General features: G+C 44.0%; 1 protein-coding gene across 1 annotated transcript in view; it reads right to left on the bottom strand.

Moving 5' to 3' along the window:
• Positions 1-2,227: 2,227 nt before the first annotated feature.
• The window catches only part of LOC139050732 (lysosomal aspartic protease-like), a 33,353-nt gene continuing 22,925 nt past the window's right edge, over positions 2,228-12,655 (bottom strand). Inside the window, exons 5-8 of the mRNA XM_070527416.1 lie at positions 8,150-8,403; positions 7,625-7,763; positions 4,003-4,098; positions 2,228-2,513 (exon numbers count right to left, since the gene is read on the bottom strand). Of these exons, the coding sequence (XP_070383517.1) occupies positions 2,355-2,513; positions 4,003-4,098; positions 7,625-7,763; positions 8,150-8,403 (648 nt within the window). The 3' untranslated portion in view covers positions 2,228-2,354. The remainder of the gene's footprint in view (positions 2,514-4,002; positions 4,099-7,624; positions 7,764-8,149; positions 8,404-12,655) is intronic.

The raw sequence follows: 12,655 nt of genomic DNA on the forward strand, positions 1-12,655 counted from the left end.
GGATGTCGCGCTCGCCCGGGCTTGCCGGTGGGAGCATTGGTCCATATTCCTTTCTCTATGATTGGTCGCCTTTCAGTTGCTTTTCGCAAATGATTGCAAATGGTTGGGCGACCTCCTGATGTCAACGGTGTGACTCAGCCTTTAGGAACTCGTCCATCTTGCTGCGAGGCTAGAAGGGGCAAGTCACGGGTGTCTGTATTGGCGCCGAAACTCGGCTCCCGAGATCATGGGTTCGCGGCAATGAAATATTTGTATCTCAATATTAGTTAACCAATCTGGACAATTCTTGCGGTAGAACACTCCCTAAAGGGCATCTGACATATTCCTGCCTAAAATTGAAATTTGCTACGTGGCGTGCTGAGGAAACCTTTGAGGGGTGCTAACATGGGCTAGAAATTGCTTTCGGCGCGGGAGGTGAGCGTTAGGTTATATCGACGTCACAGTTTTAGGATATGTGGTGCCGCCACCGTGTACCCCTGGGGAGAGGAGAACTTCTGTCCGGACGGAACAAGCGATCCGCGCTTGGCGGGGGAGGAAGCCGAATTTTGTGCTGTTGTCAGAAAACATTGACCAAGTTGGCTGCTCTATAGGGTGGCAACGGTATCACAAATACTTCCTTGATGAGGTTGGTGGTCCCGTAACAAATGCAAAGGTTCTACGTGCGCCAGGACGACGGTTAAGGTAAGTGACGACGCACTTCAGATTTTTTTTTTTTGTGGGGGTGCTGCTGGTATAATATTTTCCGTCCCTTTGGGACACTACATATGAAGCGTGCAACAAAGTGTACATGAAGAAAGGAAGAGTGCTGTCGAGAGAAGAACCCGCCACAGTAGTCTGCCAAAACTGATCTCTCTCCCCTGTAGCCTCGCCCGTGTGAGCGGGGCACGTCTACGGGGAATTGCTCGCGCCGGCAGCCGTCACTCCTCCCACATCACGCTCAGAAATGGCCCTCTTGTGTGTAGTCCTTTGTATGCGCTGTGCCGTTTTGGTGTGATGAAGGGAATTCCTCCCTCACGTAGGCGCTGTTACTTTTGCAGATTGGCATGATGCATCCGGATCGGGACCAGCACTCGGCTTTCTTATGAGTCGATGGTCTCGAACAGAAACCTGACACCATGAATATCACGTCAGACCGACTAGGGTATGCGTAAAAATATCACCTACCTGTGCCGCCTGGCCATTGAAGGCGTACATCCAACGCATGCAAGATGAACTCATTGGCGCTGCTAGTCGAGACAGCATGTGCGCATTGCTGGTATAAGGTATGTGATTGCTGCTGTCCCTGCCAGATTAATATTATAATTTTTTTTGCACCGGGGGTCACTGATCACCGTTGTTTTCCGGAAAGTATGCGTTGGTGACCCGCAGATTGTTATAAAATGGCAAGCTGAACAATTTTTATTGTTCCGCTATTTATTTCCCCAACAGGTAAGCGTTTCGTGCTTTTCGTTGATTTCTTTTTCGGATACGTATTCTATCAGGCCACCTTTACTGGTTTGCCTTCAGTGACGGTCCATGTCTTTTTCGGGCTGCATTCTATCACCACATTTAGACTGAAGGCAAATTTATTGGCGCCAGATTAGCGATCTGCAAGCGTAATTGTTTGAAATTTCGTAATGCAGTTTATAGAATATAATACTTCCCGGCTAAACCTTTAAGCGCCTGCTAAGAGAGCGTTTGAGGCCCACGATGACCTTTGTGGCTCGACGCAGGCGTCTCTCAGCATAGATTGAAGATTTTGTCGGAAGCGCTTGCATGAGTGGGAGACAAACCTACACAAGTTGTATCGTGTAATCCGTCGTGCTCGGATATTGAGCATCTGAAACAAAAGTTACATTGCCCTATTTGATCGTGCGTATTCCACTGGAACACGCAAGATAAAATAGATTTTTAGGACAGGTGAAATATGTGTGAACTTGATACACTCGCCTACAAACACTACGCCTTTTTGGATGTTCAGCCTATAGTCTGTGTTGACTGCGGATAAGTCCACACGCAAACGAAATCTCATATGTAACGGCCGTTACGATTTTGTAGTGCCTAGCCATCAGGACAAACATAACATGGTCATTAAGTGTGCGTGGAAAGTTTCATTGGTTACGATGACTACGGCTCTGCCACTGGTATGTTTTCATTGACCTCTGCTTCATGATGCTAGAAGAAAAAGTTAAGAACAAGTCTTGGCAACAGGTGTACTCTGTTTTAAGACATATGTTATCACACAGACTACGGCAAAATAAATGTTTTTATGCGAGGCCGCCAAATTCCCCAGCTTGCCTTCTTCTTGAATACAAACGGGTTCTTGCGAAGTTCTGATATCAAATTATCATTTGACGACGTAGACGTAGCGCCGCTTAGTTGCTTGGTTTCTGGACGTATCCGATGGCAATTTCCTTTTGGTTCGATCCGCCTTGCTGGAAGAACATATAGACATGGCGAAGGTAGTTCTGCCCCAAGAGCCAGACTCCTTTTTGTTGTAATACACCGAACCCACTGTAGCACACAGTGCCAACCTGCGATAACCATGTAAAGAAGTCAGACACATCATTAGGGCTCTCGTTTTATGTGTTACATGTACTATAGCTGCTTCTTGGAACCTTCTACACCTCTGCTCTTCAATATATTCTATAGCAAATTCTGATTGGTTGCAAATGGCACAAGAATTATGCGACGCCGTAATATAGAAAACATGATGGGAAGTCTTTTTGAACGAGCAAGGAGCTTTCTTTCTTTTTATTTTTCTCACGCCATTTTGTCAGTAAAAGTAGTGTGACTACCAAAGCAAGAGGAATACAATCTATTCCACTGTGCTTTTAGGTCTGTTTGTTCCTTCCGTCTTTGTCTTTTAGCCAAATCTAACGTGTTGATCTGCATCAACTTCAGTCGATTTAATTACTTTCAGTGCCGTTCAGCGTTTCAAAAAGGTGCGGATGACAACAATAATTGATCAAGTCAGAGGGGAAAAAGGCATCCTGTTGTTTAATAAGGGTGGATACAAATAAATGGACAAGCTGCGCGGAAGTGTGCCGCCCTTATCTACAGCACGCCAAAGTTGTCTACAGAAAAAATCATATATGACATTTATAAACGTTGTCGGCAACGTTCTCGTCATTGAACAATCGCACCTCTCCTTTGAATTATCAGCGCGATGAACGAGAAGAAATGAAACCGGGGGCTCAATTTTCGTATTACTCATATCACAAGAAGCCAACAACTAAAGACACCCGGGACAGCATCTGGGTAATTACAAGCACTTAGTATTTGAATTAAAGAAATTGTTCATCAATGGAAATGAAAAAGCAACTGGCCGCTGATGGGGCATGAACCCATGTCCTTGTTATACGCGCGCGATGCTCTTACAAACTGAGAACCGCGGAGCCGTTTTCCCAATACGATGCACTGGGAAAACAATACGATGTCATTCAATGCATTACTGGGTCCGATAAAAGAAACTTGCACGACGGTGCATTTGGCCATGTTACGATTCATTGCAGATGCTGAGATCTCGTGGTGTAGTTCACCCCCTAACCCAGATGCGTCGCACGTACAAAATCAAGTACGCCGTGACAAAATAAAGTGGACGCAATAGACATTTAGTTAAAGGCAACGGCGCATTGTCCTGTGTGAACTATCTTACTTAAGAAGAACACGTCTATATATCCGTGCGCGACACTTGTGGAGCTTGTATTTCAAGAGACAGTTTGTGTCCACATAATAAGTGTGCACTTTTCCTTAAAATAATTTCTTTTTTTTATCATGCGTTTAGATTGCCAAATGAAAATTGTGTGTAAAGATCTCTAAATTGGGAGTTGCACAGAGCGTATTAAATACGCTCGTTTCTTTCTTTATGGGTGGAAAATAGGTTGAAACAGCTTGACTGGCAACGGGGTGGGGGGCGCATATTCACCAGTTCTAGTTTTTGAGTGTTACAAGAAATAAACAGACAACAAAAGTTACAGTTACAACTACACACCCTAAACCAACCAATTACCTAGCTATTACCTTAACCACGTAGTCCTCGGGACCCAGATCCATCGAACCACTGGCATCAAGTCCGATAACAGGCAGCTCTGGAACTCTTTCGCAGTCTACTGTGTACTGTAATGAAAAACAAGAAAAATTAAAAAGAAGTCGAACAACATTGTCGCAGCGCTACAAACCGCAAGCTAACATCGTTTGTTGTTCATCTTAAGCCATACCGCGGTTCGTGAAGGCGATTAGATGCCATTGTAAATAAACTCCCTAGAAAATCTGCATTCTTCTGAGCAGCGACATCTAACCTCCTCTCCCGACCCTCCCTCACTCGCAGCCGGCGTAGTGCGCCATGTCCTTCCCGACCTCCTGAAGCGGAGTCTACGCCGCTTCTAGGGACACGCTGCAGTCGCGGCCCGAGTGGCACTCGCGCATTATAGGAACATGAGAGGAAGCTCTAGCTCGGGTCCAACTCCGACGCTGCCTATTCAAAAAGATGAAAAACGCAAAGACGTGTTTCTGAGATAACCGCTGGACCGATTTTAATGATGTTTGCTGTATTTGAGAGAGAAGGTTAAATTCTAGTGAATGTTGGAAGCGGCATTTCCGTTTGGGGGCCTCAATTTGTTAAAAAATATTATCAAGTATTCGGAAGTTTGAAAAAAAATAGAAACATCAAGTTTTAAATTTATAGCTCTGCATTAAGAAGAGATATTGCGGCTCTGTAAACGGTATCCATTAGATCGTTCAAAGCGGACAAATTGGATTTGTCATCTTATACCTTACGTGAAATTCTTACGTTGTGTATAAGAGTTCTGCAGAAGCTATACCTTTATATTAGCAAATTTTCTTATCTTCCTGTGTGAGGTATCAATTTTGACCCCGTTAGATGTGCTATTAGACTGAATTCACAGAATTGTGATACCTTTTTCCTTGCTGAAAAACAGAGTTGTAAACTTTATGGTTTCGTTTTCTGAGAATTTCTGACTTTCCCAAATTTTATTAAAGATTTACGACATAAATAACAAATTCAAAACAAGCAGTCACTAGATCTTAAGCTTTTTTGTTTAAATGCAACACACTTCGTCTCAAAATTTGGTGCGGTGGTTCGCGACAAAAAGGAATTCTTCTTTTACATGTGTTTAGATAGAAGCACCCGAGCTAAAGCTTTCCCTTAAGAAACTATGTGCTGAATGGGGAAACTACGCTTCACGTCAATAAAACGTGCTAAAAGGCGGCTGCGGTAGATGTACGCAGTCAGGGGCGCTATGAGGTAAAGCTATTCCAAACTTTTCTGTTTCATTTCTGCAATCATCGCTCCACCATTGGCGAACAACTTTTTTTACCAACTCCCTCTTCGTCTGTCTGTAACGCGACGTCACGAAAACCGTAGTGTAACCGCGGTTTCTTTTCATCTGATATGATGTGATCACACTGATTATGCGTGACTGCAGAGAACAAAAGAAAAATAGTTATTTCTGATTCTACGCCTTTTTGCCATTAATCAGCATCATAATCAGCCTGGTTACGCCCACTGCAGGGCAAATGCCTCTCCCATACTTCTCCAACAACCCCGGTCATGTACTAATTGTGGCCATGTCGTCCCTGCAAACTTCTTAATCTCATCCGCCCACCTAACTTTCCGCCGCACATTGCTACGTTCCCTTCCCTTGGAATCCAGACCGTAACCCTTAATGACCATCGCTTATCTTCCGTCCTCATTAAATGTCCTGTCCACGCCTATTTCCTCAGCCAATCTGCTCTTATCTTATCCCTTAACGTTACACCTATCATTCTTCTTTCCATAGCTCGTTGCATCCTCCCCAATATGAGTAGAACCCTTTTCGTAAGCCTCCAGGTTTTTCCAGGTGACCTCCAAGTGACCTCGTATAAGCGAGGAAATCATTTGATTGGTCTCCTTAAACAACCCTGAGTGTCACCGTCCAATGGTTGCGTCGGCGGTTATGCAAATTTGACGTCAGAAGATTGGAATAAAATATATTGGAATAGTTTTTTGTTATAAGGGCCCAGGAATCCCAAATGTGTAAGAACCGAGGCGCTTCATAGGAAGTGCATACGCCATGAAACGCCAAACGCTGTCACACGTCTGCCCAGGTTCCACGTGCAACGCGGCGTTTCCAAGAATGGTCGTGCCAACCGCAGAATATCTTTCGGAAACGTAAAAACACTGCAAGATAAACGCGCACAGAAAGACTGCTCATTATAATTGCTCGCCAGCCAGCCCTGAAGTTCGCTCTCAGCAGCTTTAGCAAGTGACTGCGGGAGGGGAACAGCGTCAGGAAGAACGTGGCTGTCGGAAATGAAAGTCGCCCAATAAGATTTGTCGGCGGCGCTTCAGAGCTTGTCGCTACAGTAAGAAAGCAAAAATATCTGGGGATTCTAATTTTAGGCGGAGATCATGACCTCCTTCATGTGGTTTCATAGACGGGAAGCCGTGCATGCTAATTACCTGATTTAGTCAACAAGAACCGCTGAAGGCTTAAATCGACAATGATCTAACCATCGTTAACGACTCAACGAGAAATGCGATTTTCTTTAGAGTTCTTTTTACACCTGTCTTCCAGATTATTTTCCTGATAGTTGTGTTTCCTTCTGATTTTTTGTCGCGCAAAGAACGCAATCTTATGTGTGTGACCAGCCCTATCTCTGTTGCCCCGTAAGGTGAGACTCAATGGTTATTTAGCTAAGAGAATCTAGGGACAGAAATTTAAGCCCTCACTGCTAAACTCTGAGGAGCTACAAAATGTACATTGCGTAATTTAGTTCCTTTTCCTAGCTTCCGTTACTTTTCCCGGTTTCTCAATGCGGCCATGACAGAGCGTGGTACTATGGTGCACTACGGATTCGCATATCTTCGTCTAGCTTGCAAATATGCTTTCGCAACAGATCGTTTCAGAGATTTATACTCCAGAAAAACAACTTTGTGTCAATAACCAAATAGAATCAACATACCTTGCTGTAGCGCGTAAGACAATTAGGTAAAGCACATTCGCAGAAACTATCAGGTATCATGCGCTCAATCGACGTGTCCGCGTGGATACGTAATCGTTCCTTTATTTACATATTTGTTTTCAGTGGAGTGTTTCGTATGTATATATTACCCGATTGTTGTGTCGAGTCATTCAGGTTGAAATATCTGTATTACGACTTTATACCTGGATGATATCTTTCTTTCTCGATCCGCTGGCAGCTCGCGTTATCTTAAGGTTGGACTATGCACTGTTATCTGATTATTGTGTTTTCTTCATTGTATAGTTATCTGTATCTATTAGCCCCTCCCTTCGGTAATGCTTCATGTAAGCCTTGAGGGTACTTGAAATAAAATAAGAAGAAGGACTTTGGAAGGATCTGTTTTTCTCTCCATTATAATAGATGCAATTACGTATATTCTTCGGCGCTATCAAATACGATATTCTGTATGTTTCATTTCACTTTAGTTCATGTTTTCAGCTGGTTGAAATTTGATCCAGTGATTATTTACGATATACTACGCTGCTTCTTCATAGTCAAGTCAAGCAAAGGGCTTTATGTATGTTTAATTCGCTGGCAGTGACACGACACCTAATACCACTTGCTTATTTACTGCCAGTCTTACGGTGAAGCTAATAAATAGATTGCATGAGATACGCACCTCACCTTGAGCGCTTCGTGTTGCTCCAAGGGCCCAGTGGACATACTTAATGAACTTCTCTGGCCCATAGATGTATGGCAGTGCGGAAGCAGGCTTGGCAGTGAATGTCGACGTTAAAAGCAAATTTGTGATTTTTACGCTGAGAATGAGATACAAGACACAAGTGATTCAGAAAGTGATTCCTTAGAAGGTGATACCTGAGAAGATAACAATAATTAAAGCGCTGGACTTCACGTTTTATGATACTGATTAGGATCAGTGGTATCTATTGCGCATCCTAGACTCCTAATACCTTTACCTCCCTTTATTTATACACAGTTTATTTGCTAAAGGTGGGATGCTGTTCATCTACTACCATCTCATGCAGAAACTGAAGAGCAATCACTTAATATATTTCGCGCAGGCATTCTATCACTCAAGCACAAAGGAAATTGCTAGTAATTGGTATAGCAATACATGTCTCTGGTAGGGCAATTATTGAAATGACATACCTTACATAGGGTACAATACCAAGCGAGTACTTACTAGTACATGCGAATGGACCACTCTTGTTCACGAAGAGGCAGCAAACGTAGATCTCCTTGATAATGATCCGGGTCATAGTCCCCGAACTTAATCTCTCCATCTGCGCCGTCAGGCGTTTTATGAAGGTAAAAACCGAATAAGGGCATATACAGTAGGCGTCGCTGGTTCATCGTATCGAAGACGGACCAGTGCTCAGGAAGTTCAGGCTCGGTTCCAAGCCCTACGACACCATCGAAGGGTAGACCGTTGTAAATCTGTAATATGGATTTAGAAGTGCAATAAGAAAATTTGCAGCCTTCCGCCTATTGTGCGTCTGCGAACTCAAGTACTCCGATGCCGGATACTTCCCCGACTCCCACCAGTGCTCACGAGTGTGTTTAGAAATAACGCATTTATTACTACAGAAACTCCTCAACTATTATCACACGAAGCAAACAAGGGGCCCTACATGACGACGGGCAGTACCCACATGAGCACACGGCTGATGACAGCTGCAATACAACAAGAACGCAACGTAGGAAATCAGAGCAAAACGCCCATATACCGAAGCAAACCCTGTCGCGAGCTCTTGACTGCTTCTTCTACTATTGTCGTTTGTTACCTGACGAGAACTTGGGAAAACAGACAACGGCCGCATATGCCAAACACCCTAGAGCAAACCCACGAACTTAGAAATATCAATTTAAAAAGGCCGATGTCGCTGTGAATTGTTTATTCAGGTATCCATTACTTTCACTACGCACAGAATTTTTGCACATATTTCCGAATATATTGATGTATGTCTTTTGTACTCCTTCATTACGCAATGCCTCTATGACTGCTGATATATCTACTAAATTATATCACTTTTCGTAATCTATGAAAGTAATATAGAAAAGTTTATTGTACTGCGCAGACTCTTCGTTTACCGGATTGGTGGCATGGATGTGATTCATTGTAGAGTATTCTTTCCGTAATCTGAGGCCAGTCCGTTCTCGTGGTGGACTGAATTCAAGTGTTGCCCTTATGATATGGGGGATTACATTGGTGAATATGTTACGCACTACTGAGAATAAGATAGTGGGCGTATATTTCTACAACTGCCTGACCTCTCCCTTCTTAAGGTTTCGTTTCATGTTGGCATTCTTCCAGCTCGCTAGTACAGTTTAAGTCGAGAGGCATTGCGTATAAGGGCCGCAAGCTTTTCAAGCAATGGATGTCATCCACCTTCCAATAAATAGGCCGTTATTAAACCTTCTACTGCCACTTTTCCTCTTGTCATGTCATGCAAGCCTCTCGTACCTTCATCGCTAGTTATAGAAATACTCTCAGTATCCTGTTCATCACTCCTTTGAATTAAGGTAGCACGGCTACTCTAGAGGTGTACAGGGACAGGTCAGTATAGAATTCTTCTGTTGCGTTTATTATGTCATTGATATTGCTGATGACATTATCCTGCTTATCGTTCAGGGCTTACATCTTGCTTTCTTCTCACTGATTTCACGCTGCTGCCACTTTTGACTGCTTCCTCAAATGTTCCCACGTTATAAGTTTGAATATTCCATACTTTCTTCTCGTTGACCAGTTTTGACAGTTTATTGAACTCTAACGAATCCCATGAGGTGGTCAATTTTATGCTTTGTCGTTGCATTATTACGTCCTTCGTTACTTGGGAGAGTAAACCTACTGGTCGACTTGGTGTCTTTCCTTCCACCTCAATTGCTCTTTATGAAATCAGTCACTATATGGTTTCATTCATTACCTTTATATCGTCTTCATCGCCCTGTTCTAAAGCTGCACATTTTTATGAACACCAGCCCGAAGTCATCTGGGTTTGCCCTTACTACGTTTAGGTAGGTCTTCTCGAATAATTTTCCTGTTTATCTCTTCATACTGAGAGACATCCAAGTCCCCACTAACCTATGGTAGCTGCTTGTTTCCCCATGAGCGCTTGCCCAGGTCCAATTAGTTTTATGCGCTTCCTGAAGAAGGCATTCATTATTCATAGCCTATTCCTTTCTCGGAATTCTCCCAACCTCTCGCACCAGTGTACCTTGAATATATGACGTATTTGCCAGTGCTTGTACCCCAGCTTGGTTTTTCATCACTTTTGCACTGAAGTCGCCCATGACTACAGTATGCTAATCTTGTACGTTTTTTCAATGCTCATTCAACGTCTTCATAAAACTTCCATTTCTTCATAATGCCTAGAGGTTGCAGCGTACGCTCCTTGCAATACTCTTACTCTATGCCTGCTACTCAGCTTTATAACGATGGCTGCTACCCTCTATTTATTGCTGTATAGTTATTCAATATTGCCCGGTGTGTCTTTAAGGATTATAATCGCTAACAATTCATCTCTCTTAACTGGAAAATCTCTGTTGCAGAGGACGCGGGCGTTAGCCACTACTGTATAAGCCTCACCAGTTCTAACTTCACTAAGGCCGATAACATCCCAAGCACTGCCTGATAATTCCTCAATGAGCCCTGCTAAGTCAGCCTCACTTGAGAGGGTTTACGTGTTAAAACGTTGCCGTGATTTCCAGTGGCGGTCTGTCTAGATACAGAGATTCTTAGCACCCTCTAGCGCACCACAGGTCTGACCATCTCCTTGGTGAGGTGCTCAGCCGCTGCTAGGGATTGACGGCCGTGGGTTAATTGGTGGAGTCATGAGAGAGGCAGTGGCAAAATACTGCACCAGGGCGGCCAACTCTTGTTCGGGTAAGGCAGTTCCTTTGTTGAACATTAATTAAAAGCTAACTTGGTTGCACCTGGACTAGTATAGCCCTACTGGCTCTCGATAAGTTTCTTGCCGGTGTCAGGCACTTCTCCAAGCTTGAAAATATGGGGGACTGGAGGAGAATTGAAACTTATGACCTTCAGATTAGAGGCACGGTGTTCTACGTCTGTTACCCGCTACCACTTAAACCATGCGTGCCAAAATTTTACTGAAAGGAGGGTTCCGCATCTATGACCTTGTGATAATGCTTAAAAAGCAGCACACCTGCAGACGATTTAACACCAGGTCAAAGAAAAGACTGCTGCGATTCTCGTCGGCTCTCTCGAAGGTCGTTAAGTGAGGCATACAAATGACAGCCCTTAATAATGCCTTAGTGCCTCCATGCCTGCATCATATACAACGCCGGCTTGACTGAAGCACGAATTGCAGAGACTTTCCTTGGCAACCTAGCAGAAGTGCAGAGGCGCACCTTGACAGACGAAAAGAAGCCCGCTGTTTGGATTCCGTGTGCGCACAACGTGTCCTTCAAGCTTAAAAGGACGGCGTGCCGCGCAGGGGTGCATGCGGTCTATTCCACACCACACAAAAAAAAAATGCGCAGAAAAGTAAATTTGGATGCCCAAAAACCCCATTAGGCATCAAGATATGCCGGAGTGCGTACGCCGCCTGCTGTACAGGAGTCGTCTACGACATCCCTTTATCGTGTGGCCAGTTATACATTGCACAACATCGGGTGATGCACCGAGAGACTGCGGCAGCATAAAAATTCTTTAATATCGTGGACTAGTAGCAACCACTCTAATCATTGGAAATAATGTGGATGCCTTCCTGGTTTGAGTACGCATTGCAACACTGCAAAAGTACGCATTTAAACCGACAAAATAAATCTGTGAACCCTGCCGGATCGCACCGAAAGGCGCAGATTGTGTAAGCACCAATTCAATCAGTTGGTTGGATCAAGAGATTGAACTCATTGATGGCTCCCTACTTGTGAAGGCCAACCCAGGCAAACCGTAGGATGTATCTTGGAATGCGTCGTAACGTTCTCCTTCTGCTAGGGCATAACTTTTCAAAACACGTGGCGGGCTAGTTGGTTAGAATCCATGATAGAGTGTATAAGCGCGACTGAACGAGGACGTAGCAAGAAACAGATACACAGAGACAGCGCTTCTTTGACACATGAAGTCCCCATAGGCAATTTCGTAAGGTGTTTCGACTTAGGGTTTTGCTTTTTCCTAAAAACGACCTGCTGGAGTTATCAGCCGAGGGGCAATAAGCCAGTCCAACCATTTCATTCTGTTCATTCAGAACTCGTAAAACGCGCAGTAGTAACATCGTGCTTCAATAATTATCTGACAATGTCATGTGACCACAAAGTGGAAGCCAGTTTTAGAGATCAGGCCAAGCTCCTCGCAGGTTCCGGTTACCCGATGCGTATGCTCACCTCTGTGGCGGAAGGCTTCAGCAGGAAATGTAAAAACGCATCGAGTGGAAGGCGTGCCACTGCTAGAGCAAGGAAAGCTGCTGTGGTAGCATACATTCATTGCGTTTCCCATAATCTCTGAAGAATAGCGGCAAAATCTGAGGTGGACGTGGTTTTCTCTGCCCCTGAACGTCTACAGAAGCTATGCAAACAGCTTAATACTGAAATTAACAAAAGTCACGCATGTTCTAATCAGCATCGATAACAATTTGTAACCTGCACTCATAACGTTGTCTATGGCATTATACTTTCGTGCCGAAGAACGTATGTTGGCCAAACCGGCATATGCATCAATGGGAGAATA

Source organism: Dermacentor albipictus, chromosome 10 (genome assembly GCF_038994185.2).
Source record: "Dermacentor albipictus isolate Rhodes 1998 colony chromosome 10, USDA_Dalb.pri_finalv2, whole genome shotgun sequence".
Taxonomy (NCBI): Eukaryota; Metazoa; Arthropoda; class Arachnida; order Ixodida; family Ixodidae; genus Dermacentor; species Dermacentor albipictus.